We start from the raw sequence: 24,811 nt of genomic DNA, 5'->3' as shown, positions 1-24,811 counted from the left end.
CCATCGTCCTTTGCAAACACAACCCTAGGCCCTATTGAGCCGTCATCAGGCTTGTCGCTTTGCATGCCGGTCCTTGTAGTTCGTGCTGTAAGAACCCCCCTTTGCGCAGACGCGCGCGGCACCCAGGACGGACTACATTTCCCGGCATTCCTCGCATGATAGGCGAATTCTTGATTTGAACGCGGCCCCGTCAGCGCCCGGGACGGTGGAGGCTGCGAGTTGGCAGGCGGGATGGCGTCCTTTGTAACGGAGGTGCTGGCCCATTCTGGGCGTCTGGAGAAGGAGGATTTGAGCACCAAAATCAGTCGCCTGTCTCGGAGGGTGGAAGAAGTGAAGGTATAGGCTTTGTGCTATATATAGGGCACTGCTAAGCTGTCAGGTGACTCTGCTGCTGTGACTGGCATTGGATGTCCCTCGGTAGACCTCACTGTCAGTACATCTGTTTTGTTCTGTATGCTTGACAGTCAGAGTTGTCATAGGCCCTGATCCCTGGATATCTGGCGTGTGTGTACAGAGTGTGCAGCCTGACTGTACACATATATACCGCCGCCATTCAGTAATAATGACAACCTAACAATAACATACAGGTACAGCCACATAGTGTTGACATCTTGCACCCGAGTCTGTCTAAAATTACGGAAGAAGTCCGTCCGTTTACTTTTTCGTCTGGCGATATGTCTATCACAAACAGCCCATACCCAACAGACCTCGTTATAGTCATATGGGTCTCTTGGGGTCCATTGTTATCCATCACTAGACAAATCCAACTTTTTAATGTTTTCTTCTTGTTCCTATGACTGTCCAGGAGAACGGATTGTATGATATGGATATAAACGCATCCTAAGCCGCCATTCGCACCATCATAGGCTGTGTCAGTGTGCGAGCAAGGGATTTCACAGCTGACACACCGACCCTTTTATTTCTATGATGACCCCATACACACACACAAACACGCGTCGGCGGCCATGAGTCTGGGGGAAAAACGTTTTCAGCCTGGTGTCTCGGATAGCAGTGAATGGGGGCATTGGCGGTATACGGATGGCATCATGGGGCACACAAATGGGCCGTCACCTGGTCACTGTTACTAAAGCATATTATATATATATATATATATATATATATATATATATATTTGGTTTTTTTGGTTACAAAAATATTTTTTAAGCAGTTTTCCCGATAATCTTTGTGTAGGTAACCAATAGTGTTTTATGTCCCTGGGGTTCTTTTCAATTTCACTTTATTTTTTACATCTTTGGTGACATTTTTATTTACTTATTTCTTCCACATCGTGCCCCCCATGAACCATAGACCTTTGGGGGTATTATAACATCAGATTTGTGCTATATTAACCCCAGTTACAGGAGGAATATTCCAGTTCTTGGCCCAGGGGACGTTGCATTCGCAATCCTCATTGAGCTCAGTGTATACAGCGATGGTAATAAAGCGTCTGTCTCCTCCTCGCTCCTGTAGTGTCACTCTACAAGGATGTATACACTAGGTACATCCTTGCAGGTTATATAGCCACCGCCCGGCTATGTATAGTCACCATGTAATCGCCTCTCCTGACCTGTTTACTTGCATTCTCTATAATTCTAGGCCTTCGCCACAGTTCATATTATCCTTCTTCTTACCAAGCAGTTTGTCAGTAACATGAAGCCGGGGCACGGAGGTGATCGCTGCGCCCGGGTAATGCCATGTTACTATATACAGCACCATGTGACACTTGGGTAACCTGCCAGTCATACAATGTCTGTAGATACTTACTACTACTCCTGTTGTGTTTCAGGCCTAGTCATTATGTAAACTAGTCGCTAGACTTGTTCTAATACACCGTACAATGGGCGTAGTATGTGTGCGCTATCATGTCGCCTTCTGACAGGTAAGCTCCACCTGTATTAACCCCGTCTGTGTAGTCTGCAGGGTACAGGCTGCCATCTCTGGAAAGCTCTGTATTGTCACGTATACTCAAGGCTGAGACCCCATGATGCAGATTTTGCAGGAGGGGACTGAGCAGAAGGTAGAAGTATAAGAACTTCCTTTATATTTCCCATTCCTTGTGATGTCACTACTGACATTGACACAAATAACAAAGCAAAATCTGCAGTGTGGGGCCTCAGCCTAAAAGAGTTTTCCAACCCCATAGTAATATTTCATACTGATGATCAATTCACAGGATTAGGTCATCAGTATCTAATCTGTAAGGATCCGACAACTGGACTCTGCACCGATCAGCTGTAGATAGAGCGCATGCGCAAAACAGCCATTTCTGGCGTGATCGGTGATGCCTGTTTTATACCTGTATGGGGGAATCCAGTTCATAAAGTCCATGGTGACTGCCGCTCTGTGTTTTCATCAGATGGTGCTCCTATTCAAGTAATAGGAGCGACGCTGCAGTTCCCTGGATCCAACACTACACAGTGGATGGACCTGCTGTGCCGCTCCTATTACTGCACATGCTCCCCCATCCACCAATCAGATCACAGGATGTCTTTGGATGATAAGAGTATGTGACGTCCTGTAATGGTCGCTGTATCAGTGACTGTAGGACTCTATTCACCTCCATTATGTGTTTGTACCTTTTATAGGGTGAAGTGTGTGACATGATCAATAAGAAATATGATGAGTTCCTCCCCAGCATGCAGAGCGCTGAAGATCTTGTGGCACAAGTCAACAGTCTGAACAGGGATGTGGATATTTTAAAGTCCACAATAGACAATGAGGTAAGTGCTAGATAGTGTGGTCCGTGATGGCGCCCCCATGTCTGCCCCTTATGTGCAAGGTTTTCAGGATTAAATTCCTTGTATGGAGAATGGTGGAGGATTCCTACGACTTTCCTGTTTAGCTCTTAGATTAGTCTCAGAAACAATGGCGCTTACCAGTGCACGGCAAGCACATGGACCCCATTATAATCTATGGGGTCCATGTGCTTTCGCTGCACACCGCTTGCAGTTGTGTTCGGTAGTCCGTTCGGGGGTGGGGTCCTCATGTGGACTCCACCGGACGGAATACCAGCGCAGATGTGAATGAGGGGTCATGCTATGGAATATCCTCTCACTATATTATAAGATGTATTAACCCTTTAGTTACAGACTTGTTCTGTATCTCAGCAGTAAGTCAAGTAGACGACGTCCGCCATTGCTGGATCCTATAATATTTCGCTTTGTTTTTATGGTAACCTTCCTTACACGGACATTGCACTTCTACATGATGAGATCTAGATGTATAGACTTCTCTTTATTCAGGTTCAGAACGAGCTGAAAGTGGCCATCAGTGAATTCACAGAACTGAAGCACCAGCTGGAGAAAAACACCATGATCCTGGGAGTGCTGCGGCAGCTGCAGGAGGTCAGTACCTGCTCATGTGACATTCAGGCCGGGGGACTCCTGGGATTTCCTGGCTATAGAGGATGGGGACACCCTCACTCTTTGTGCTTCAAATTCACTGCTCACAATAGCATTTCTCGCCAAGTGCTATCAAGGTAGGATATGTCCTAACTATGGTCATGCTGCTCCAACCTCTAGGACCCCAATGTACAGAAGTGGGCACAGTGCAGGTGTAGTGTTACATCCCCTTCTAAGTTATACATTGCACAGCGTCTCTTCTGGCTGTTCCTGCATCGAGCCCCATTCACCGTATAGGACTTTGCAGCAGTTCCCTGCACAGCAGACGGCTGATGATCCTGTACTGGGAGATCCATTTCTGTGGCCCCTTTAATCTCAGGATCGGTAGGGTTTCCATTGGTCAGAGCCCCATGATCATAAAGTGATGACATATCCTAGTTATTCGCTATTGCTATTTGTTGCAGTGTTTCATTGAGTTGATAGACTTTTAGCAAATCAAACTTGCATCCAGTATGTGTGAACGTATACTAAATTCCCAATAATGTGTCTGGTGTCCACATAGTCAGAATCTTATACCAGAATGAATTTGGCTAAGGACTCAAGTTTCTCATGAAATAAATTCTGTGCAATACACAGGGTGTAATTCACATCCCAACCACCAGGTGGCCATACTCAGTAACTTCTTGCGACAGACTGGCTCTGTATATAGAATAAACTCCCCTGTATTTTACAGTCAACCCTTTAACCTGAAGTCGTCTTGTGTTTTGCTTCAGTTCAATAGCGCCATAGAGAAATACAACACTGCGTTGTCTGAAAGGAACTACATCAGTGCAGCCGAGCAACTCGAAAAGGTAAATTTAATACATTACTGTTGCATTTTTAGAAACCTTTGGTACAACTACAGTATTTTTTTGTTTTACCAAGTTTGGAAAGGACTAAATTGAAGCTAGGGCTTATACTGACAGTGGTTGGGTGACATGAAGTCTCAGACGAGTCTGTGACCAAAAGGTTTGTGCGATTTGTTTGACTTGCGTGCCATTTCATTGCATCAGATAGTCACACAGCAGCAAATTGCAGCTGTATGTGACTTGCATTGCGAGCTATTGTGACAAGGTTGCATATCTGCAAACAAAAGTTAGCCGTTTCGTATTTTGGCGACTGTCATATCGCAATCATGTTAGGTTACTTCCTGCAGCGCAGCCTCATTTACAATTGTGCAACCAAAATTTTAACATACCAGAAAAACCATTATAACGTGTTATATAATGTGCACATGAAACTGCAGGCCCAAGCCTGAGGCTGTTACATCCTACTTGTCGTATGTGTGGACATTAAAGAGGTTATCCAGGGTGCGCCGCTTCTGCTGCTCTGATGTCGTCTTGCGGCGGAAGACGTATAAATAAAATCATATGAAGATTGCAGTGGTGGACACCTTAGAAGTGACCTAGTTACTTTATAGGCGTCATCCAAGGCAAATGATAACGTTCTTCTGATGGATATACCTTCACGGCAACAGTGCTAACCATGACATGTGACATCACGTTCATCGGTCACACAGTCTGATCTCGGCTCAGTCCCATTCAATCGAATGAGCTGAGCTATGATAACAGTCACAGCTGGCGTACAATTTTATGGCGCTGTCCTTGGTAAGTACTGAACTCGAATGCTGCAGTCTCTTCAAACTACTGATGGACCAGGGGCCCTGGTGTCAGATCCTAAGGATAGGTCATAAATTAAACCTGGAAAACTCCTTTAAGTGTCCAGCACAATATATTGCTGAGGAGTTTCCCTTGCCAGTAATAACTGAGCCTTCTTGGAGCCAGACTTTAGAGAATGGGGGATGTCTTCATGAGACGTCCTATTGATACTACTAGTAATCTTCTCCTTGCTGGTCGGACATTTATTTCATTTTCTCTTGTCCATAATAATTGTAGGATCTTTTTTGAATTTCAGGCCCAGAATTGCCTTAAAATCCTCAAGTCCCGGAAAGGCTTTGAGCTGAAGGTGCTGAAATCTCTGGGAATAGAGCTGACGGTGCAGAAGCAGAACATGTTGTACCACCTCGGGGAGGAGTGGCAGAAGCTGGCGGTGTGGAAGCTTCCCCCATCCAAAGGTACCAACCACTATATAAAGGAGGCAGCACGTAACTCCGGTGCACAGTCTGCATTTTCTTAGTAATTCTTCCAGGTTATCATATTTTTTTTAATGTTTATTTAAAGGGAAATCTCATTCATAGTCATATTTGCATTAATGGCTATCAATTGCTCTGAATCTACAATCATTCCAGTTTGGCGTACTCACACATAATATCATAGAACATGTAACAAAGTCATAGAAAAGTAAGATGACTTCAATGGGAACTAGTTACAGAGGCCAAGGGCAGAGTAAAAATCCATTCAGCTTTGTCCCCCGTCAGTCGCAAGGACCAAGTGCACTTCCCACCCTCTCTAGGGATTGCTTTACCCAGGCAAGATGGTTGGGGGGCATCTATTTTGGAGATAGGTGTGGGTCCTGTAGGTTGCACCCACACCTATTTGAGTTCTATACATATCATGCGGATAGGCTATTAATGTCTCATTGAATTGTTTCTATTACTGCAGATTACTCAAGTTTGGAAATGATCTTGAAAACGGAACTGCACCTGTGCACCCTGCCACCGACTGAGGAGAGCACTTCTGGTCCAATATTGGGGTCCGTCCTTCAGGCCTTGGCGATTCTGGGAGAGCTGAACACAAAGCTGAAGTTTTTCAGTAAGATCATTATTGTGTGGAAAATCAAGGCCATATAATCACGGGAAAGGTGTTGGGGCCGAATTACAAAGCCTGGTGTTCTTAAAGCCAGTCTTTAGATCCCCTGCATTGGTTTAGGGGGCACCTGCTCTATAAGGAGGCACACGGCCTACTAAAGGGTGCGCCTGATTCATGGGAATTGTAGCTGGTGTAGATTCCAGGGATCATTTTATGGCAGTAACATGTCATAACATCATAAATCCAGCAGGCCAGCCATGTTTCTCAATACGCTCCATTCTAGGAAAGTGGCATGGGCAGTTAAAAGTGGGGGAAAGAAAGTCTCCTATTTCTTCACTTGGATGAAGTCCAAGTTGACCTCTGTGTACTATTCTAGTGTGAGGTGTAAAGCCTTCTGTCCAACTGCTATAGCTCACTCAAATTTGGGTCATGCAACTAGACAATGATCTCAAGCCGTGATCCAGACCTCAACCCACGCAGCTAAACTACTGCGGTGTGAGCTTAAGGGTAGGTTTGCATGGAGGAATCTGTCACGGATTGGGGAGCGCATTCCAACCTCAAATCTGTGGCAGATTGTGTCCTGAATCTGCTTCCCATTGCTATCAATGTGAGGCAGAGATAGGGGCAACACAGTGGCTCAGTGGTTAGCACTGCAGCCTTGCAGCGCTGGAGTCCTGTGTTCGAATCCTGCCAGGAGCAACATCTGCAAAGAGTTTGTATGTTCTCCCCATGTTTGCGTGGATTTCCTCCCATACTACAAAGACATACTGATTAGGAAAAAAACGTACATTGTGTTCCCTATATGGGGCTCACAATTTACATTTAAAAAAAATGTGAAGCAGAGATCACAGCAGGATGCAGAAAACAAGGTATGTCTCTTCATTTTCCATTGTGTGAACCTAAGAGAGTTGTAGGCAAACGCCCCCAGATCTCAGTGATCTGAAGAAACATAAACAGCAGTGAGCCGAAATACAGAAAACCATTCCTACAAGTTATTTCTATGAAGTGTCGACTTCTCTCCTTGGCGAGGTCTGTTTCGATGGTTAGCTAAGCCTTACTTACAATCTGCCTTGCCTCTCTCCTCCATAGGTCAGCTACTCCTGAATTACATCCTCAAGCCTCTGGTATCGTATCCATCCCTTCACGTTCTTGTGGAGAACCAGCCTCAGGGAGTCATATTGCGGTTTGAAAGCACAAAGTCTGACCTAGAGCACCCACCGCCCGCAGAGGTTTTCTTGAAGCTGAAGCTGGTGCTGGAGCTACTACACAAGCATCTACTAGGTAGGTAGAATAGGAGTGTGCACGTGGTGCGGGAGCCTTGGCATAGTCTAGTAAGTTCATCAGGACGCATTAGTCATCATCAGGTTTGTCTGGTATCTTCATATGCAAAAATCATATGACATGCATGATCATATGACAAGATGCTCTCCAAATATTGCTTTGTTCCCCGGGCATTGCGCCAGGTATATATTTTTCCTATTGCACCTAGTGCAGTAACATATCAGAGGAAGTCACTCTTGAGGTTACAGAGTCTCTACCTCTTGATTTGAAGGAATTCTCCACTAAATGTTATGTTAAATCGGGGCAACACGGTGGCTCAGTGGTTAGTACTGCTGCCTTGCGCTGAAGTCCTGGGTTCAAATCCTGCCAAGGACAAAAAACATCTGCATGGAGTTTGCATGTTCTCCCTGTGTTTGCATGGATTTCCTCCCATACTCTAAAGGCATACTGCTAGGGAAAAATGTACATTGTGAGCTCTATATGGAACTCACAATCTACATAAAAGAAAAATAATTATGCTAAATCACCAGCAGTATCTTAGCGGCCGCAAAATAACGTGGCATATACGATCCAGGCTCCCATTGAAATCAATGGGAGCATATACGGCGCTCAATATCTCACACTGCGTATACGTTCCAGGTCACGCGGCACGTTACTCCGTGTGAATGCACCCTTAGTCTGACTATCAGTCCAGACCTCCGTTGCATGTGTAGACAGGGTGTAAGTCTCATGTGAAGATAAATTCCTGGGAACTTCAGCAGCGGTCCTCCATTTTTATTGCACCAAGGACCAGTGTCCTTTACGAAGATATTTGTGTGGGGGTGGGGGGTTGTTTGTGCTGGTTGGGGCACGGTTTGGGTTTCAGGGCCACCCTGCACTTAAGTGCCCTTCTTCTTAGTTATTAGCTGTTCCCTACATAAGCAATGTTATTACCTATGGGGGGCACTGTTACAGTAATGGTGCCCCCCCACCAAGGTAATGGGCCCCCTCCCGCACATACCATTCAGTGCTTTTTAGCCATGTATAATTATATTGTGCTCTCAGAGCCGTGATGGGGTGGAGGGGATCTCTTCTTGCACACCCCCTATGTGTATCGTCTATTTTCCTGCCGGAATCTTTACCCCTGTTCTGTGGTACCACTGTGAGGAAAATAGAAGATGTACACAGGCTCTGTGCAAAGAAGCGGTCCTGTCCACCTCATCATTGCTCTGTAAGTACAATAATTGTACATTTTGGAGCACAGGGAGGCCGTTTGATGGAACCTGTGGCCCAGTACCAGATGATCCATGGTCCGATACTGGGTCGTGGCCCGGTGGTTGGGGACTTCTGAAGTACAGAATGACATTGTCACCTTTCATATGTTACCTGGCAGCTCTTAGACTCCTCCTAACATGGCTTTACCCTCCTTGTTCCTCCCCATTATTTCACTCCCATGCAGTGAGTGCTGTGGAGAATATTCTTCCTATCTAAGTGACCAGGAGTGCAGTGATATAGTAATAAAACCCTCCCCCACTGCCTGACTATTATCTGTGTGTGCAGTGTGCAGAATCTGCAGTGTATTTCTGTAACATGCTGCTCAGCACTGCAGTTCCAGCTCTCCTGCTTGTAAGAGCTGGCAAGGAGAAGGCAACCAGAAGCAGGAGGTGGGGGAGACGTCTTGAATCTGAATAGCATAGGATGTACCCTGCAGTGTGAGTTAGGGGGCAGATATTTTATATGACTGATCTATTACTTGCTCAGTTGAATACATTGTTTTCTTATTTGCATGTTCTCAGTGATGCATTCATCTTGCCGCTGCTCGTAGGTGTCCCTGAAAAGTGGTTTGTTTGGATGTGTATTTGTATAGGATTTTAGGCAATTGGAAATGATCCCAGGGTTACCATGGCCCTCTCTGTTTTCATTCTGAGCCCTTGTACTTTTTATAGAGGCAGGTCCTTACAAAGGATGCCCGAAGTGTTCGGTGACACGTGTGTGCTCCTTATTGAGGATCCAGCCTTAGCTCTCCCCAATCTTATAGATTCTTACTTCCACTAATAAAACCTTGTGCCATTTCTTTAACATATCAAAAACAGTTTCTTAAAGGACTTTGTAGGACATGGCCATGTGAATACAGCCTTTGCATTGAGTTTCTGTCCATTTTTTTCTAGATGTCCCTGTAGGAAACCAGCGAGGAGAAGAAGGGAATAAGGTTGTTCTGGGGGAAGTGCTCGGAGACCTCATCTGGGAAGATATTTCGGAATCCATCATTAAAGACTGTCTGGTCTACTCCATTCCCACCAATAGCAATAAACTTGAGCAATATGAGGAGGTAAATGTGTTGGCTTGTATTGCATCTGTGGCACATGTAACGGTGTTCGATGGACCTTACTGACTTCTAGTGGGGACTGTCGGGTTCCAACATGAGATCCACAAGTGAGCATGTCCTAAGCATATAGAAAAACTTATAGCAGCAGGATTATTAAATATTCTAGACTATCAGAGGAATCTCATTGGTTTTCTCAGCTCACTCTTCTTTAGATTTGTGACATTCCTAATGGTTCCATTGCCAAATTGTCCAAATTCTAAACTTTCAGAAGCTAGAATAAAGGGGGTGCCCTGTCAAAAACGAATATTGGTGACCTGGCTTACATTTTTGTACAAAATTACAAAAAGAAGTCCTGCTCCCGTTCCACATCCCAAAACCTTCCTGCTGAATTCAGCGCGCTGTCTGCTTTCTAGCGGTATATAAAACCGCATGTGCCTGAGGATTCTTAGAACCGGACACAAACTTGGACATGCAGGACTTTGTGTCCAGTATTAAAAAAAAAAAAAACTTTTGCCGCGGAGAGGCAGAAGATGCTCACGGGCGGTCACTTTGCAAACCCGCTCACGTGAATGGGTTTGAAAACTGACTGCCAGGTTTCCGTCTCCTGTCCAGTTTCTCGGGCAGAAGACGGAAAGCGGAGACCGGGCGCTGCCCTTACTTCACCCTTTCTGTTGAGAACACATGCTTACTTGGCCGAACCAAGCATGCATTTGTAGATAGGGATTCAAAAGGAGTATCTGATGGCTGACCACTATCTCTAGTATGATCAGTTTAAAGGTTTTTTTTTTATATATACATTACATATAGTATTTTTTTGTTATCTATAAGGTTTTTGCATTTTGGAATACAAACTGTTCATCTACAAAGAAACTCCAATTCCAGTATATGTTCAGTTTGGTATACTTGATATCAATGTGCTTTTCTTTTACATTCAGGTTATAAAAGCCACTGAGCAATTCGAAAACGACCTGAAGGGAATGAAATACCTGAAGGGAGACGCTACAGAGCTGCTTAAATATGCCCGAAATGTCAACGCTCATTTTGCCAGTAAGAAATGCCAGGACGTAATTGTTGCTGCTAGAAACCTGATGACCTCTGAGATACATAACACTGTGAAGGTGAGAGAAGGCCGTGTCCTGTGTTCATTTTCCAGATGCTCTATGTAATAGAGTGGATTAATAGGAAAAGTATCGGGGGTAAATATTGATGGTTCGGAATATCTGATCTGTGCTGGCCTAACATCTGGCACCCCCACAGATCAGCTACTTGAAGAGACACCCGTGTTGCATGAATGCCGTTTCCGCTTCACAAGCCAGTGACCAAGCTGCAGATACAGTGGGGCAAAAAAGTATTTAGTCAGTCACCAATAGTGCAAGTTCCACCACTTAAAAAGATGAGAGGCGTCTGTAATTTACATCATAGGTAGACCTCAACTGAGAGACAAAATGAGAAAACAAATCCAGAAAATCACATTGTCTGATTTTGTAAGAATTTATTTGCAAATTATGGTGGAAAATAAGTATTTGGTCAGTAACAAAATTTCATCTCAATACTTTGTTATATCTCCTTTGTTGGCAATGACAGAGGTCAAACGTTTTCTGTAAGTCTTCACAAGGTTGGCACACACTGTTGTTGGTATGTTGGCCCATTCCTCCATGTAGATCTCCTCTAGAGCAGTGATGTTTTGGGGCTGTCGCTTTTGGGGCTGTAACAAAGCCTAAATACTTTTTTGCCCCACTGTATATCATTTGTAACGCGATAGGTTTGCAGTTTAGTTCCATTCAAGGGAATTCAGATGGTCTGGTATTGGATATTACCCAGCTCTTCCTAGTAGTGATGGGTATTAATGGGTGGTTGGTTCATAAGACACAATCTGGTGCTAATTTTTAGACAGATTCCACCTCAAAACCACCGTCAGATTCTGCCTCACTTTGTTTTCAGTGGGAGACAGAAATCTGCGCAGGATCCTGGGTGAATTATGAATGTTTTCGTGTCAATACAGCCGTATTAAGACAGATTGACACAATGCACAATCGGAAAGCCGATTGTGCTTCAAAACCAGTTTCAAATTGCGCTGTGTGAACCTAGCCTTGCTCTTGAACCACATGCTTTCTGCTATGTTATAATAGATCACACCCGACTCTAAAGTAACTGTACCAAAGCTCCAGAGCCCTAAGGGAGAGAAGGTAAAACAGCAGAAGAGTCCTTCACATGAAGATCCAGCCTTAGAGAATGAGGTCAAGCTGAGCCAGCACACGTTCTCATTGCCCACCTGCAGGATCAGCGAGTCTGTAGAGAAGCTGATGGAGCTGGCCTACCAGACCCTCTCCGAAGCCACAACTAACAATAAGCCCTGGTAAGTCTAGATCCTAGCACCAAATGTCAATGGATATCCTTTAAAGGGATTCTACCACTTTTGCTTTAGACGTCGGAATAGCATTTAGAAAGGCTATTCATCTCTTCCTTTAGACGTGGTCTCCGCGGCGCTGTTCCTTAGAAATACTGGTTTTAACCGGTATGCAAATGAGTTCTCCGCAAGCAATGGAGGCGGTCCCCAGTGCTCAAACGGCGATGGGGGTGTCCTCCACTGCTGCCAGAGCCCTCTCTGCAGCAACGCCTCCATCTTCAGCTGCAACCCCGCCTCTTCTGTCTTCCGTGTCGGTCCAACCTCTGACGCCTGCACAGTACGCTTCTGTATTGAACTACAAGAGCAAGAGCGGCCTCCCAAAAATGGCCGGCGGCCATTTTTGGGAGGCTGCTCTTGCTCTTGTAGTTCAATACAGGAGAGCACTGCAGCCGGCCGGCAGCCATTTTGGGAGGCTGCTCTTGCTCTTGTAGTTTAATACAGGAGTGTACTGCGCAGGCGTCGGAAGTTGGACTGACACGGAAGACAGAAGAGGCGGGGTTGCAGCTGAAGATGGAGGCATCGCTGCAGAGAGGTCTCTGGAAGCAGTGGGGACGCCCCCATTGCTGCAGAGAACTCTTTTGCATACCGGTTAAATCCAGTATTTCTAAGGAACGGCGCCGCGGAGACCATATCTAAAGGTAAGAGACGAATAGCCTTTCTAAAGGCTATTCCGACGTCTAAAGCAAAAAAAAAAAAAGCGATTTAGTTGTAGAATCCCTTTAAGATGCGTATTACGAACTGCATGTATCCATTATACAGTAAGGCTGGCCATACCCATTACATGAATGTCAGCCGAACCTGCCATTAACATGTATGGGGCCTTCCAGAATGTCTGATTTTGGAGGAGAGAAGGCTTGGGCTGTTCAGTTTCTACCTGAGCAGTTTTTGTTCTCAGGTGTGATGGGCCGCTGTCAGAGATGTCTGGTTTACTCCCTCTCCACATTCAGAATGCATGTACGTGATGCTGACCACACATGTGCTTTGGGAGAGGAGGGACTTATTGGGATGATTAGTTGTTGACAAGCACTCGGCAATATCTATCACATGTATATGGACAGCCTTAGTGTGGGATCATTTAGACATAGAGTATGCCCTACACCAAGAGTCTTCAAAATTTTCAAACAGGGGGCCAGTTCACTGTCCCTCAAACCATGGAGGGCCAAAATATAGTTTAAGAAAAGTTTCAAGATTATATGCTCCTCAGTACCCCCCCCCCATAGTATTATATGCACCTCAGTACTCCTGGTAACTAAGGTAAAGCCTCACAAATTAAACTTGGCAAATGACCCGAATGTTCATTAGTATTGTCTATTGTGGATTAAAGGGGCTTTCCCGACTTTTAGATATTGACTATCTTTCCTTAGGTAGGTCTTCAATATCTGATCCAACACCTGGGAGTCCTTAGATTCTGAAAACCCCTTTAACTATTCCATGGGCAGAGAGGTTGTAGTTTTGTACTGCTTTGATGCTGTCTGACAGAATTCGCAATGAAAAGGTCCTTAAAGGAATTTCCTGGGTTTACACTGTTGACCTAAGCTTAGGTTCGGCGCCCCTTCTGATCCTCTGAACTGCAATACCTGGCACATCTGTTACTATGTAGATGGCATACAATGGGGCAAGATTTTATTTTTTTTTAAGACTGGCATATTGTATGCCTTGTCCACCACATTCACACAGTATGGCAGACTCTGCACAGATCAGGGCTTGAGACGGATGTTTGGTGCAAGAAAGGGCCTTGTGCTAAATGTTTGCTTCAATCGTATCAGAGGGAATGATGAATTTGCCCCAATGGCGAGGACACACCAGCACCGTGGCCCCTTCACACTTTCGATGACTAGGTCTTCCAAGGGTCAGACCCACACCCATCTTATAATAATGATAGCCCATCAGTAGTGTAAACCCAGAAACCCCTTCATGGATCCAATATGGCAGATGCTTCTTTAGGGTTAGCTGTGCTCCGGTGAAGTATTAGGGGTTAATTCCTCGATCTTCTACTTTACCCTGTCTGGTTTCTATTTTGTATGTTGTAATTTTTATTTCGTCACTGCTTCTTTTCAGCGCCATCCAGCTATTCTACACTGTCAGAAACATTTTCCATCTGTTCTATGATGTTGTCCCAACGTATCACAAGTGAGTGTCCTCGGCATCCTCATAAAGCTTTACTATTCATGTCCAGTCTGCGCTGATCTCCATCTTGGATGCTTTTTGTGCTGCGCTGAGGCTTAGTTGGAATGGATGTGACCCTGTTAGTAAATTTGCCCCAGTCTTTCCTTGATATGCTTAAGGCCAAGTCACACTGCTTGGCCTTAATTGACCCTTTAAAATATTGTTGCCAGTTGCACCATATTAGGAGGGGGTCAGTTGTATTTGACAATAAGAATAGTGCTGAAGATAAAGCTGTCATAAACATCACCAGAATCCCAATACAACAGACCACAGCACTGGGTATTCCTGCATCCCCCTCTCCCCCCCATTCCTTTGCTCACTGGGTGATGTCTCTAATGCATGGGCAAATCCATTAAGTGATTACTAGGGTTGAGAGATCAGGATCACAAATGTTCGGATTCCGACCGGCGATCGAGTAAATTTTTCGATCGTGATTGGAATTCCGATCCCTAACTTTTTGGGTGGGATCGAGATCGGAGGTTATTTCCCACAATGCTTGGCAACTGGCCAATCATTGTAGGAAAAGCTTAGCACCCATAGGAATGAATGGAAGAGGCCGGCCGCTTAACCCCCTGCGTACTGGCTGCGTCCATTCATTCCTATGGATTTACCGCATCCTGCCACTCTTCTGCTTCGTCCTTGTTTTACCGTATACTCAGCTGAATATACGTTAAAACAGGGACGAAGCAGAAGAGTGGCAGGCTGCGGTTAATCACTGTGTGCTGCGCTGCTTTGAGGACGACGAGGCAAGTTTGCGAGTAGATAGATACTACTGTACATTGACTTGTCTATCTACTAGACAAGTCAATGTACAGTAGTATCTATCTACTCTCGAACTCCGCTCAACTTACCTGCACAGAAGTGCTGCCGCTGCCCTCTTCTGGTCCGGTCCTCTCTCCTTCACATGCCTTCAGAGTGCCCTGCACCCCCCGCCTCCCTAGACTAGTATTATAGAGATGCTGGGAGAAGGTGGGGCCTGTGGATTAGGAGAGTGTGGGAGGGGAGACGTGAGTGATGCACTCATGTCTCCCCGCCCACACTCTCCTAAGCTACTACAAGCCCCGCCTACTTCCATCATCTCTAACACTAACCTTGGGAGGAGGCGGTGCTCTGCAGGCCTGTGAAGGAGAGACCAAGACCGGTCCAAGAAGAACTGGGAGAGGTAGCGGATCTGTGCAGGTAAGCGGACACCAGGGGGGATTTTTTTTTTTAATCGTTACACAGCGTGGAGTCCAAAAATTGAAACAATTTTTGGTCTACATGCTGTGTAGTGAATAGGATTGTTTTTAAATTCCGATCTTCGATTATTAAAAAAATCCCACTGACTTGCATTGGGATCGGGTTCGAATGGAAAATGATCGGAAATCAGATTTTAAAAACTATCCTGAAATTTCAAGATGGGCTCAACCCTAGTGGGTTATGTTGCTTCTTATGTTGCACGCTTTAAAACATTGTTGCACCTGACTTGATCACTCTCTGCGCCTGACTCTCTCTCGCTTGCTGGCTCTCTCCGCCTGACTCTTTCACTTGCTCACTCGCTCTCTGCGCCTGACTCTCTCTTACTTGCTCGCTCGCTCTCTGCCTGCGCCTGACCCTCTCTCACTTGCTCGCTCTCTGTGCCTGACTCTCTCTCGCTCGCTCTCTGCGCCTGACCCTCTCTCACTTGCTCGCTCACTCTCTGCGCCTGACTCTCTCTTACTTGCTCGCTCGCTCTCTGCCTGCGCCTGACCCTCTCTCACTTGCTCGCTCACTCTCTGCGCCTGACTCTCTCTTACTTGCTCGCTTGCTCTCTGCCTGCGCCTGACCCTCTCTCACTTGCTCGCTCGCTCTCTGTGCCTGACTCTCTCTCTCTCGCTCTCTGCGCCTGACCCTCTCTCACTTGCTCGCTCGCTCTCTGCGCCTGACCCTCTCTCACTTGCTCGCTCGCTCTCTGCGCCTGACCCTCTCTCACTTGCTCGCTCGCTCTCTGCGCCTGACTCTCTCTGACTCTTGCTCTCTACATCTGAGTCTCTCACATTTGCTTATCTCAGTTTCTATCTGTCGGTGTTGATGACAATTGTGTATTTTACCTCTACAGAGAGAACCTGCAGAAACTTCCCCAGCTCTCAGCCATCCACCATAACAACTGTATGTACATTGCGCACCACCTGCTAACCCTCGGACACCAGTTTCGGTATCATCTTCCTGTTCCGCTCAGTGATGGCGCTGCCACATTTGTGGACATGGTTCCTGGCTTTAGACGACTAGGTATCTGTGGTCTTCTGGTCACTGTTACATTTCAGCGCATTGTCCAGTATATCTGCTGTTTGCGGTAATTCACCCACATTGTGACACTACATTTACCAGTACACAAATACAACAAATGCCAAAAATTCTTCAAGGAATCAAGATGATATATACGTTGCAATATATGAAGATTTATTGTATTTCTGAGCCTAAAAGGTTGTCCTGTTGTCTCCATTACCTAAACAGGCACAGAGACTTTTCTGGCTCAGATGCGGCTGCAGAAAGGAGAACTTCTCGACAGGTTGTCAAATGCAAGATCTTTCCTTAACATGGAAGATGAAGACAATTACACAGCCGGGCACAAAGCAATACGACAGGTATACAGGATACATGATAAAACCAATGTTAGTTTCGTTACTGCTTTAAAAATGGAATAACCAGATATTCCTTTACGGTTTTTCACGTTTTATTTCTTCATTTATTTCTGCAACTAGTTGCTGTGATCCATGTTATCCCAGCATTTCTCCATATAAAGGTTACGTGGCCATTCAATCACTATTGGCCGTCAACTCCCCCATGGTGGGAACTCAGATTTTCTGACCGCTGAGGATTCCATAAGCCGGACATCATTTTACTTTCCAGGAAGACCTTTAATGCCAAAGTATCCCTTTAATGTGATGACGTCACAGATTTCCATGGCGGTGTCCCAAATGCTGAAGCTCTAAGCATTTTATGTTCCGAGTGTTTTATTTAGTGTATATTAATCTAGGATTATATGTAAGATTTCTGAATTTCTCCTAAATTTTGCAATGTTTTTCTTTTAAAGGTGATTCATCAGCTGAGTCGCTTGGGCAAAGTCTGGCAGGACGTGCTGCCCGTAGGCATCTACTGCAAAGCTATGGGGACGTTATTAAATACCGCCATTACTGAAATGATTAGCAAAATAACAGCCCTGGAGGTATGAGAAGCGTCTATCCAAATACAATGGCTTACTGTCTCTTCTGTACCCGCAACCGTGAGTGACATTAAAAGGGCTGCCCAATTTCTGAAGAGAAATTTTACTGGCATAGTAAGGGTCTCTGGCACTGTACTGGCATAGTAAGGGTCTCTGGCATTGTACTTGCATAGTAAGGGTCCCTGGCACTGTACTGGCATAGTAAGGGTCTCTGGCATTGTACTGGCATAGTAAGGGTCTCTGGGACTGTACTGGCATAGTAAGGGTCTCTGGGACTGTACTGGCATAGTAAGGGTCTCTGGCATAGTAAGGGTCTCTGGCATTGTACTGGCATAGTAAGGGTCTCTGGCATTGTACTGGCATAGTAAGGGTCTCTGGCATTGTACTGGCATAGTAAGGGTCTCTGGCATTGTACTGGCATAGTAAGGGTCTCTGGCATTGTACTGACATAGTAAGGGTCTCTGGCACTGTACTGGCATAGTAAGGGTCTCTGGCACTGTACTGGCATAGTAAGGGTCTCTGGCATTGTACTGGCATAGTAAGGGTCTCTGGCATTGTACTGGCATAGTAAGGGTCTCTGGCATTGTACTGGCATAGTAAGGGTCTCTGGCATTGTACTGACATAGTAAGGGTCTCTGGCAGTGTGCTGGCATAGTAAGGGTCTCTGGCATTGTACTGGCATAGTAAGGGTCTCTGGCATTGTACTGACATAGTAAGGGTCTCTGGCATTTTACTGGCATAGTAAGGGTCTCTGGCATTGTACTGGCATAGTAAGGGTCTCTGGCATTTTACTGGCATAGTAAGGGTCTCTGGCATTTTACTGGCATAGTAAGGGTCTCTGGCATTGTACTGGCATAGTAAGGGTCTCTGGCATTTTACTGGCATAGTAAGGGTCTCTGGCATTGTACTGGCATAGTAAGGGTCTCTGGCATTGTACTGGCATAGTAAGGGTCTCTGGCATTGTACTGGCATAGTAAGGGTCTCTGGCATTGTACTGGCATAGTAAGGGTCTCTGGCACTGTACTGGCATAGTAAGGGTCTCTGGCACTGTACTGGCATAGTAAGGGTCTCTGGCACTGTACTGGCATAGTAAGGGTCTCTGGCATTGTACTGGCATAGTAAGGGTCTCTGGCATTGTACTGGCATAGTAAGGGTCTCTGGCATTGTACTGGCATAGTAAGGGTCTCTGGCATTGTTCTGACATAGTAAGGGTCTCTGGCATAGTAAGGGTCTCTGGCATTGTACTGACATAGTAAGGGTCTCTGGCATTGTACTGACATAGTAAGGGTCTCTGGCATTGTACTGGCATAGTAAGGGTCTCTGGCATTGTACTGGCATAGTAAGGGTCTCTGGCACTGTACTGGCATAGTAAGGGTCTCTGGCACTGTACTGGCATAGTAAGGGTCTCTGGCATTGTACTGGCATAGTAAGGGTCTCTGGCACTGTACTGGCATAGTAAGGGTCTCTGGCACTGTACTGACATAGTAAAGGTCTCTGGCACTATACTGGCATAGTAAGGGTCTCTGGCAGTGTGCTGGCATAGTAAGGGTCTCTGGCATTGTACTGGCATAGTAAGGGTCTCTGGCATTGTACTGGCATAGTAAGGGTCTCTGGGACTGTACTGACATAGTAAGGGTCTCTGGCATTGTACTGGCATAGTAAGGGTCTCTGGCACTGTACTGGCATAGTAAGGGTCTCTGGCATTGTACTGACATAGTAAGGGTCTCTGGCACTGTACTGGCATAGTAAGGGTCTCTGGCATTGTGCTGGCATAGTAAGGGTCTCTGGCACTATACTGACATAGTAAGGGTCTCTGGCATTGTACTGGCATAGTAAGGGTCTCTGACATTGTACTGACATAGTGAGGGTCTCTGGCATTGTACTGGCATAGTAAGGGTCTCTGGCATTGTACTGGCATAGTAAGGGTCTCTGGCATTGTATTGGCATAGTAAGGGTCTCTGGCATTGTACTGGCATAGTAAGGGTCTCTGGCACTGTACTGGCATAGTAAGGGTCTCTGGCACTGTACTGGCATAGTAAGGGTCTCTGGCACTGTACTGGCATAGTAAGGGTCTCTGGCATTGTACTGGCATAGTAAGGGTCTCTGGGACTGTACTGACATAGTAAGGGTCTCTGGCATTGTACTGACATAGTAAGGTTCTCTGGCATTGTACTGGCATAATAAGGGTCTCTGGCATTGTACTGGCATAGTAAGGGTCTCTGGCACTGTACTGGCATAGTAAGGGTCTCTGGCACTGTACTGGCATAGTAAGGGTCTCTGGCACTGTACTGGCATAGTAAGGGTCTCTGGCACTGTACTGACATAGTAAGGGTCTCTGGCACTATACTGGCATAGTAAGGGTCTCTGGCATTGTACTGGCATAGTAAGGGTCTCTGGCATTGTGCTGGCATAGTAAGGGTCTCTGGCACTGTACTGACATAGTAAGGGTCTCTGGCACTGTACTGGCATAGTAAGGGTCTCTGGCACTGTACTGGCATAGTAAGGGTCTCTGGCACTGTACTGACATAGTAAGGGTCTCTGGCACTGTACTGACATAGTAAGGGTCTCTGGCACTGTACTGGCATAGTAAGGGTCTCTGGCATTGTACTGGCATAGTAAGGGTCTCTGGCATTGTACTGGCATAGTAAGGGTCTCTGGCATTGTACTGACATAGTAAGGGTCTCTGGCATTGTACTGGCATAGTAAGGGTCTCTGGCATTGTGCTGGCATAGTAAGGGTCTCTGGCATTGTACTGGCATAGTAAGGGTCTCTGGCACTGTGCTGGCATAGTAAGGGTCTCTGGCACTGTACTGACATAGTAAGGGTCTCTGGCACTGTACTGGCATAGTAAGGGTCTCTGGCACTGTACTGGCATAGTAAGGGTCTCTGGCATTGTACTGGCATAGTAAGGGTCTCTGGCATTGTACTGGCATAGTAAGGGTCTCTGGCATAGTAAGGGTCTCTGGCACTGTACTGGCATAGTAAGGGTCTCTGGCATTGTGCTGGCATAGTAAGGGTCTCTGGCACTATACTGACATAGTAAGGGTCTCTGGCACTATACTGGCATAGTAAGGGACTCTGGCAGTGTGCTGGCATAGTAAGGGTCTCTGGCATTGTACTGGCATAGTAAGGGTCTCTGGCACTATACTGGCATAGTAAGAGTCTCTGGCATTGTACTGACATAGTAAGGGTCTCTGGCATTGTACTGGCATAGTAAGGGTCTCTGGCATTGTACTGGCATAGTAAGGGTCTCTGGCATTGTACTGACATAGTAAGGGTCTCTGACATTGTACTGGCATAGTAAGGGTCTCTGGCATTGTACTGGCATAGTAAGGGTCTCTGGCACTGTACTGACATAGTAAGGGTCTCTGGCACTGTACTGGCATAGTAAGGGTCTCTGGCACTGTACTGGCATAGTAAGGGTCTCTGGCACTGTACTGGCATAGTAAGGGTCTCTGGCACTGTACTGGCATAGTAAGGGTCTCTGGCACTGTACTGGCATAGTAAGGGTCTCTGGCACTGTACTGGCATAGTAAGGGTCTCTGGCACTGTACTGGCATAGTAAGGGTCTCTGGCATTGTACTGGCATAGTAAGGGTCTCTGGCATTGTACTGACATAGTAAGGGTCTCTGACATTGTACTGGCATAGTAAGGGTCTCTGGCATTGTACTGGCATAGTAAGGGTCTCTGGCACTGTACTGACATAGTAAGGGTCTCTGGCACTGTACTGGCATAGTAAGGGTCTCTGGCACTGTACTGGCATAGTAAGGGTCTCTGGCACTGTACTGGCATAGTAAGGGTCTCTGGCACTGTACTGGCATAGTAAGGGTCTCTGGCACTGTACTGGCATAGTAAGGGTCTCTGGCACTGTACTGGCATAGTAAGGGTCTCTGGCACTGTACTGGCATAGTAAGGGTCTCTGGCATTGTACTGGCATAGTAAGGGTCTCTGGCATTGTACTGACATAGTAAGGGTCTCTGGCATTGTACTGGCATAGTAAGGGTCTCTGGCATTGTACTGGCATAGTAAGGGTCTCTGGCACTGTACTGACATAGTAAGGGTCTCTGGCACTGTACTGGCATAGTAAGGGTCTCTGGCACTGTACTGGCATAGTAAGGGTCTCTGGCACTGTACTGGCATAGTAAGGGTCTCTGGCACTGTACTGGCATAGTAAGGGTCTCTGGCACTGTACTGGCATAGTAAGGGTCTCTGGCACTGTACTGGCATAGTAAGGGTCTCTGGCACTGTACTGGCATAGTAAGGGTCTCTGGCACTGTACTGGCATAGTAAGGGTCTCTGGCACTGTACTGGCATAGTAAGGGTCTCTGGCACTGTACTGGCATAGTAAGGGTCTCTGGCACTGTACTGGCATAGTAAGGGTCTCTGGCACTGTACTGGCATAGTAAGGGTCTCTGGCACTGTACTGGCATAGTAAGGGTCTCTGGCACTGTACTGGCATAGTAAGGGTCTCTGGCACTGTACTGGCATAGTAAGGGTCTCTGGCACTGTACTGGCATAGTAAGGGTCTCTGGCACTGTACTGGCATAGTAAGGGTCTCTGGCACTGTACTGGCATAGTAAGGGTCTCTGGCACTGTACTGGCATAGTAAGGGTCTCTGGCATTGTACTGGCATAGTAAGGGTCTCTGGCACTGTACTGGCATAGTAAGGGTCTCTGGCACTGTACTGGCATAGTAAGGGTCTCTGGCACTGTACTGGCATAGTAAGGGTCTCTGGCACTGTACTGGCATAGTAAGGGTCTCTGGCACTGTACTGGCATAGTAAGGGTCTCTGGCACTATACTGGCATAGTAAGGGTCTCTGGCAGTGTGCTGGCATAGTAAGGGTCTCTGGCATTGTACTGGCATAGTAAGGGTCTCTGGCACTGTACTGGCATAGTAAGGGTCTCTGGCATTGTACTGGCATAGTAAGGGTCTCTGGCACTGTACTGGCATAGTAAGGGTCTCTGGCATTGTACTGGCATAGTAAGGGTCTCTGGCATTGTACTGACATAGTAAGGGTCTCTGGCATTGTACTGGCATAGTAAGGGTCTCTGACATTGTACTGGCATAGTAAGGGTCTCTGGCATTGTACTGGCATAGTAAGGGTCTCTGGCACTGTACTGACATAGTAAGGGTCTCTGGCACTGTACTGGCATAGTAAGGGTCTCTGGCACTGTACTGGCATAGTAAGGGTCTCTGGCACTGTACTGGCATAGTAAGGGTCTCTGGCACTGTACTGGCATAGTAAGGGTCTCTGGCACTGTACTGGCATAGTAAGGGTCTCTGGCACTGTACTGGCATAGTAAGGGTCTCTGGCACTGTACTGGCATAGTAAGGGTCTCTGGCACTGTACTGGCATAGTAAGGGTCTCTGGCACTGTACTGACATAGTAAGGGTCTCTGGCACTGTACTGACATAGTAAGGGTCTCTGGCACTATACTGGCATAGTAAGGGTCTCTGGCATTGTACTGGCATAGTAAGGGTCTCTGGCACTGTACTGGCATAGTAAGGGTCTCTGGCATTGTACTGGCATAGTAAGGGTCTCTGGCACTGTACTGGCATAGTAAGGGTCTCTGGCACTGTACTGGCATAGTAAGGGTCTCTGGCACTGTACTGGCATAGTAAGGGTCTCTGGCATTGTACTGGCATAGTAAGGGTCTCTGGCACTGTACTGGCATAGTAAGGGTCTCTGGCACTGTACTGACATAGTAAGGGTCTCTGGCACTATACTGGCATAGTAAGGGTCTCTGGCATTGTACTGGCATAGTAAGGGTCTCTGGCATTGTACTGGCATAGTAAGGGTCTCTGGCACTGTACTGGCATAGTAAGGGTCTCTGGCATTGTACTGGCATAGTAAGGGTCTCTGGCACTGTACTGGCATAGTAAGGGTCTCTGGCACTGTACTGACTGTACAGACTGTGTTTGACAATCCAATATGACAGAGAAGAGCTTACGTTCCATGACAAAAAAGGACGTCACAAGGTACAAGGGCTTGTTTTTTCATGTAGAGGGATGACATTTGCAACTCCTCAGGATGTTTATGGCTTGAAGTACATGGCTAAGATATTGGTGGGGGATATTGAATACTCTTGGTTTTTGACAGGATATTTCCACTGAAGATGGAGAGCGACTCTATACACTATGCAGTACAATGATTGAGGAAGGACCCCTCGTCTTCACCCCGCTTACGGAAGAAGGCAAAAACAAGAAGTTTCAGGAGGAGGTGCCCATCTATGTGCAGAAGTGGATGAAATTCAAAGAACTCATGATCATCCTGCAAGCAAATCTACAGGAAATTGTTGACCGGTGAGTACCAAGTCCGGTGGTAGATTTTATTCTCCAGCCCCTTTAATATGTGTTTTTCCTATTGAAGATATTTATGGTGAATCTACAGGATATATAAATAAATATCTGACAGGTAAGGATCCCTAGATAGTGAGGGAACATGGTTTCAAGATCGTCGACCTGCCTGTGAAGCTCAGCTGTAACTCACGTAGTCTGGAGAGGAGAGGACCATAGACGTGTGCGGCCATCACTCCAGTCAGCCTTGTCTTGATGGGGTAAATGTTATCTTCAAGTCTCTTTTAAAGGAGGCTGCTCCATTTGGATGACCTTTAAGGCCCCCATACCATCAGGAGAAAGGTTGGCCAAACCTGTGTCAGACCCCGCAGATCTTATATTCATGGCCTATCCAAATGAACCCCCATCTCTCTAATGACATATGCGGATATGTAAGGATAATTTTAGTCTTCATAGCCTTTCTCTGGCTCATGTTTGCCCTTTCTTTCTCCTTACAGGTGGGCAGATGGTAAAGGACCCCTGGCTACAGAGTTCTCTACCAATGAAGTGAAGAGTCTGATCAGAGCTTTATTCCAGAACACAGAGAGGAGAGCTGCAGCTCTGGCCAAGATTAAATAACCCCCATCCATATACGCCGCCTGTAATATTCTGTATATACGTCTCTTTGCGAATACCAGTAAATACCTTTAGAACTTTTAGCAATTTTGTTGTGTTTTTTTTAAAACTATTGTAAGGGGTAACAGCTCCTGATCTTCATAAAGTAGCATATTGCTAAACCCCAACTTGGGTAACTTAGTTACCTTTATGAATTACTAGCTGGTACCCGCGACTTCGTCTACGAAGTGGGTATATACAGGCGTGGGTATATACAGGCGCGGGTAAGGTTTTCGTACTGTGTATAAGGTATGGGATATAAAATGTAACTGTGTATCTTGTTTTTTTGCTGTAATTCTGAGAGCACATGAGACTTTTGTGATGAATGTAATTTGTATTTCAGCCGCTATACGGTGTTGGTATAAACTGTACATAGTGTCTTTGGGACAGAGGTATTTCAGGTTAATATACTTCGATATACGACATTGTA

General features: G+C 46.1%; 1 protein-coding gene across 1 annotated transcript; it reads left to right on the top strand.

Annotated features, from left to right (window-relative positions):
• The first annotated feature begins 148 nt into the window (after window positions 1-148).
• On the top strand, window positions 149-24,425 carry ZW10 (zw10 kinetochore protein). The gene is made up of 16 exons (XM_075279688.1): window positions 149-336; window positions 2,586-2,720; window positions 3,243-3,344; window positions 4,115-4,192; window positions 5,295-5,454; window positions 5,942-6,091; window positions 7,178-7,369; window positions 9,517-9,677; window positions 10,610-10,792; window positions 11,804-12,030; window positions 14,140-14,211; window positions 16,325-16,494; window positions 16,720-16,850; window positions 17,300-17,431; window positions 23,531-23,733; window positions 24,225-24,425. The coding sequence occupies exons 1-16, from the start codon at window positions 232-234 to the stop codon at window positions 24,343-24,345; spliced, it is 2,322 nt and encodes a 773-aa protein (XP_075135789.1). The 5' UTR covers window positions 149-231; the 3' UTR covers window positions 24,346-24,425.
• Window positions 24,426-24,811: the final 386 nt, after the last annotated feature.

This window comes from Leptodactylus fuscus, chromosome 6, assembly GCF_031893055.1.
Source record: "Leptodactylus fuscus isolate aLepFus1 chromosome 6, aLepFus1.hap2, whole genome shotgun sequence".
NCBI classification, from domain to species: Eukaryota; Metazoa; Chordata; class Amphibia; order Anura; family Leptodactylidae; genus Leptodactylus; species Leptodactylus fuscus.
The sequence above is the reverse complement of the archived record's forward strand: the minus strand, read 5'-3'. Positions and strand labels throughout refer to the sequence as shown.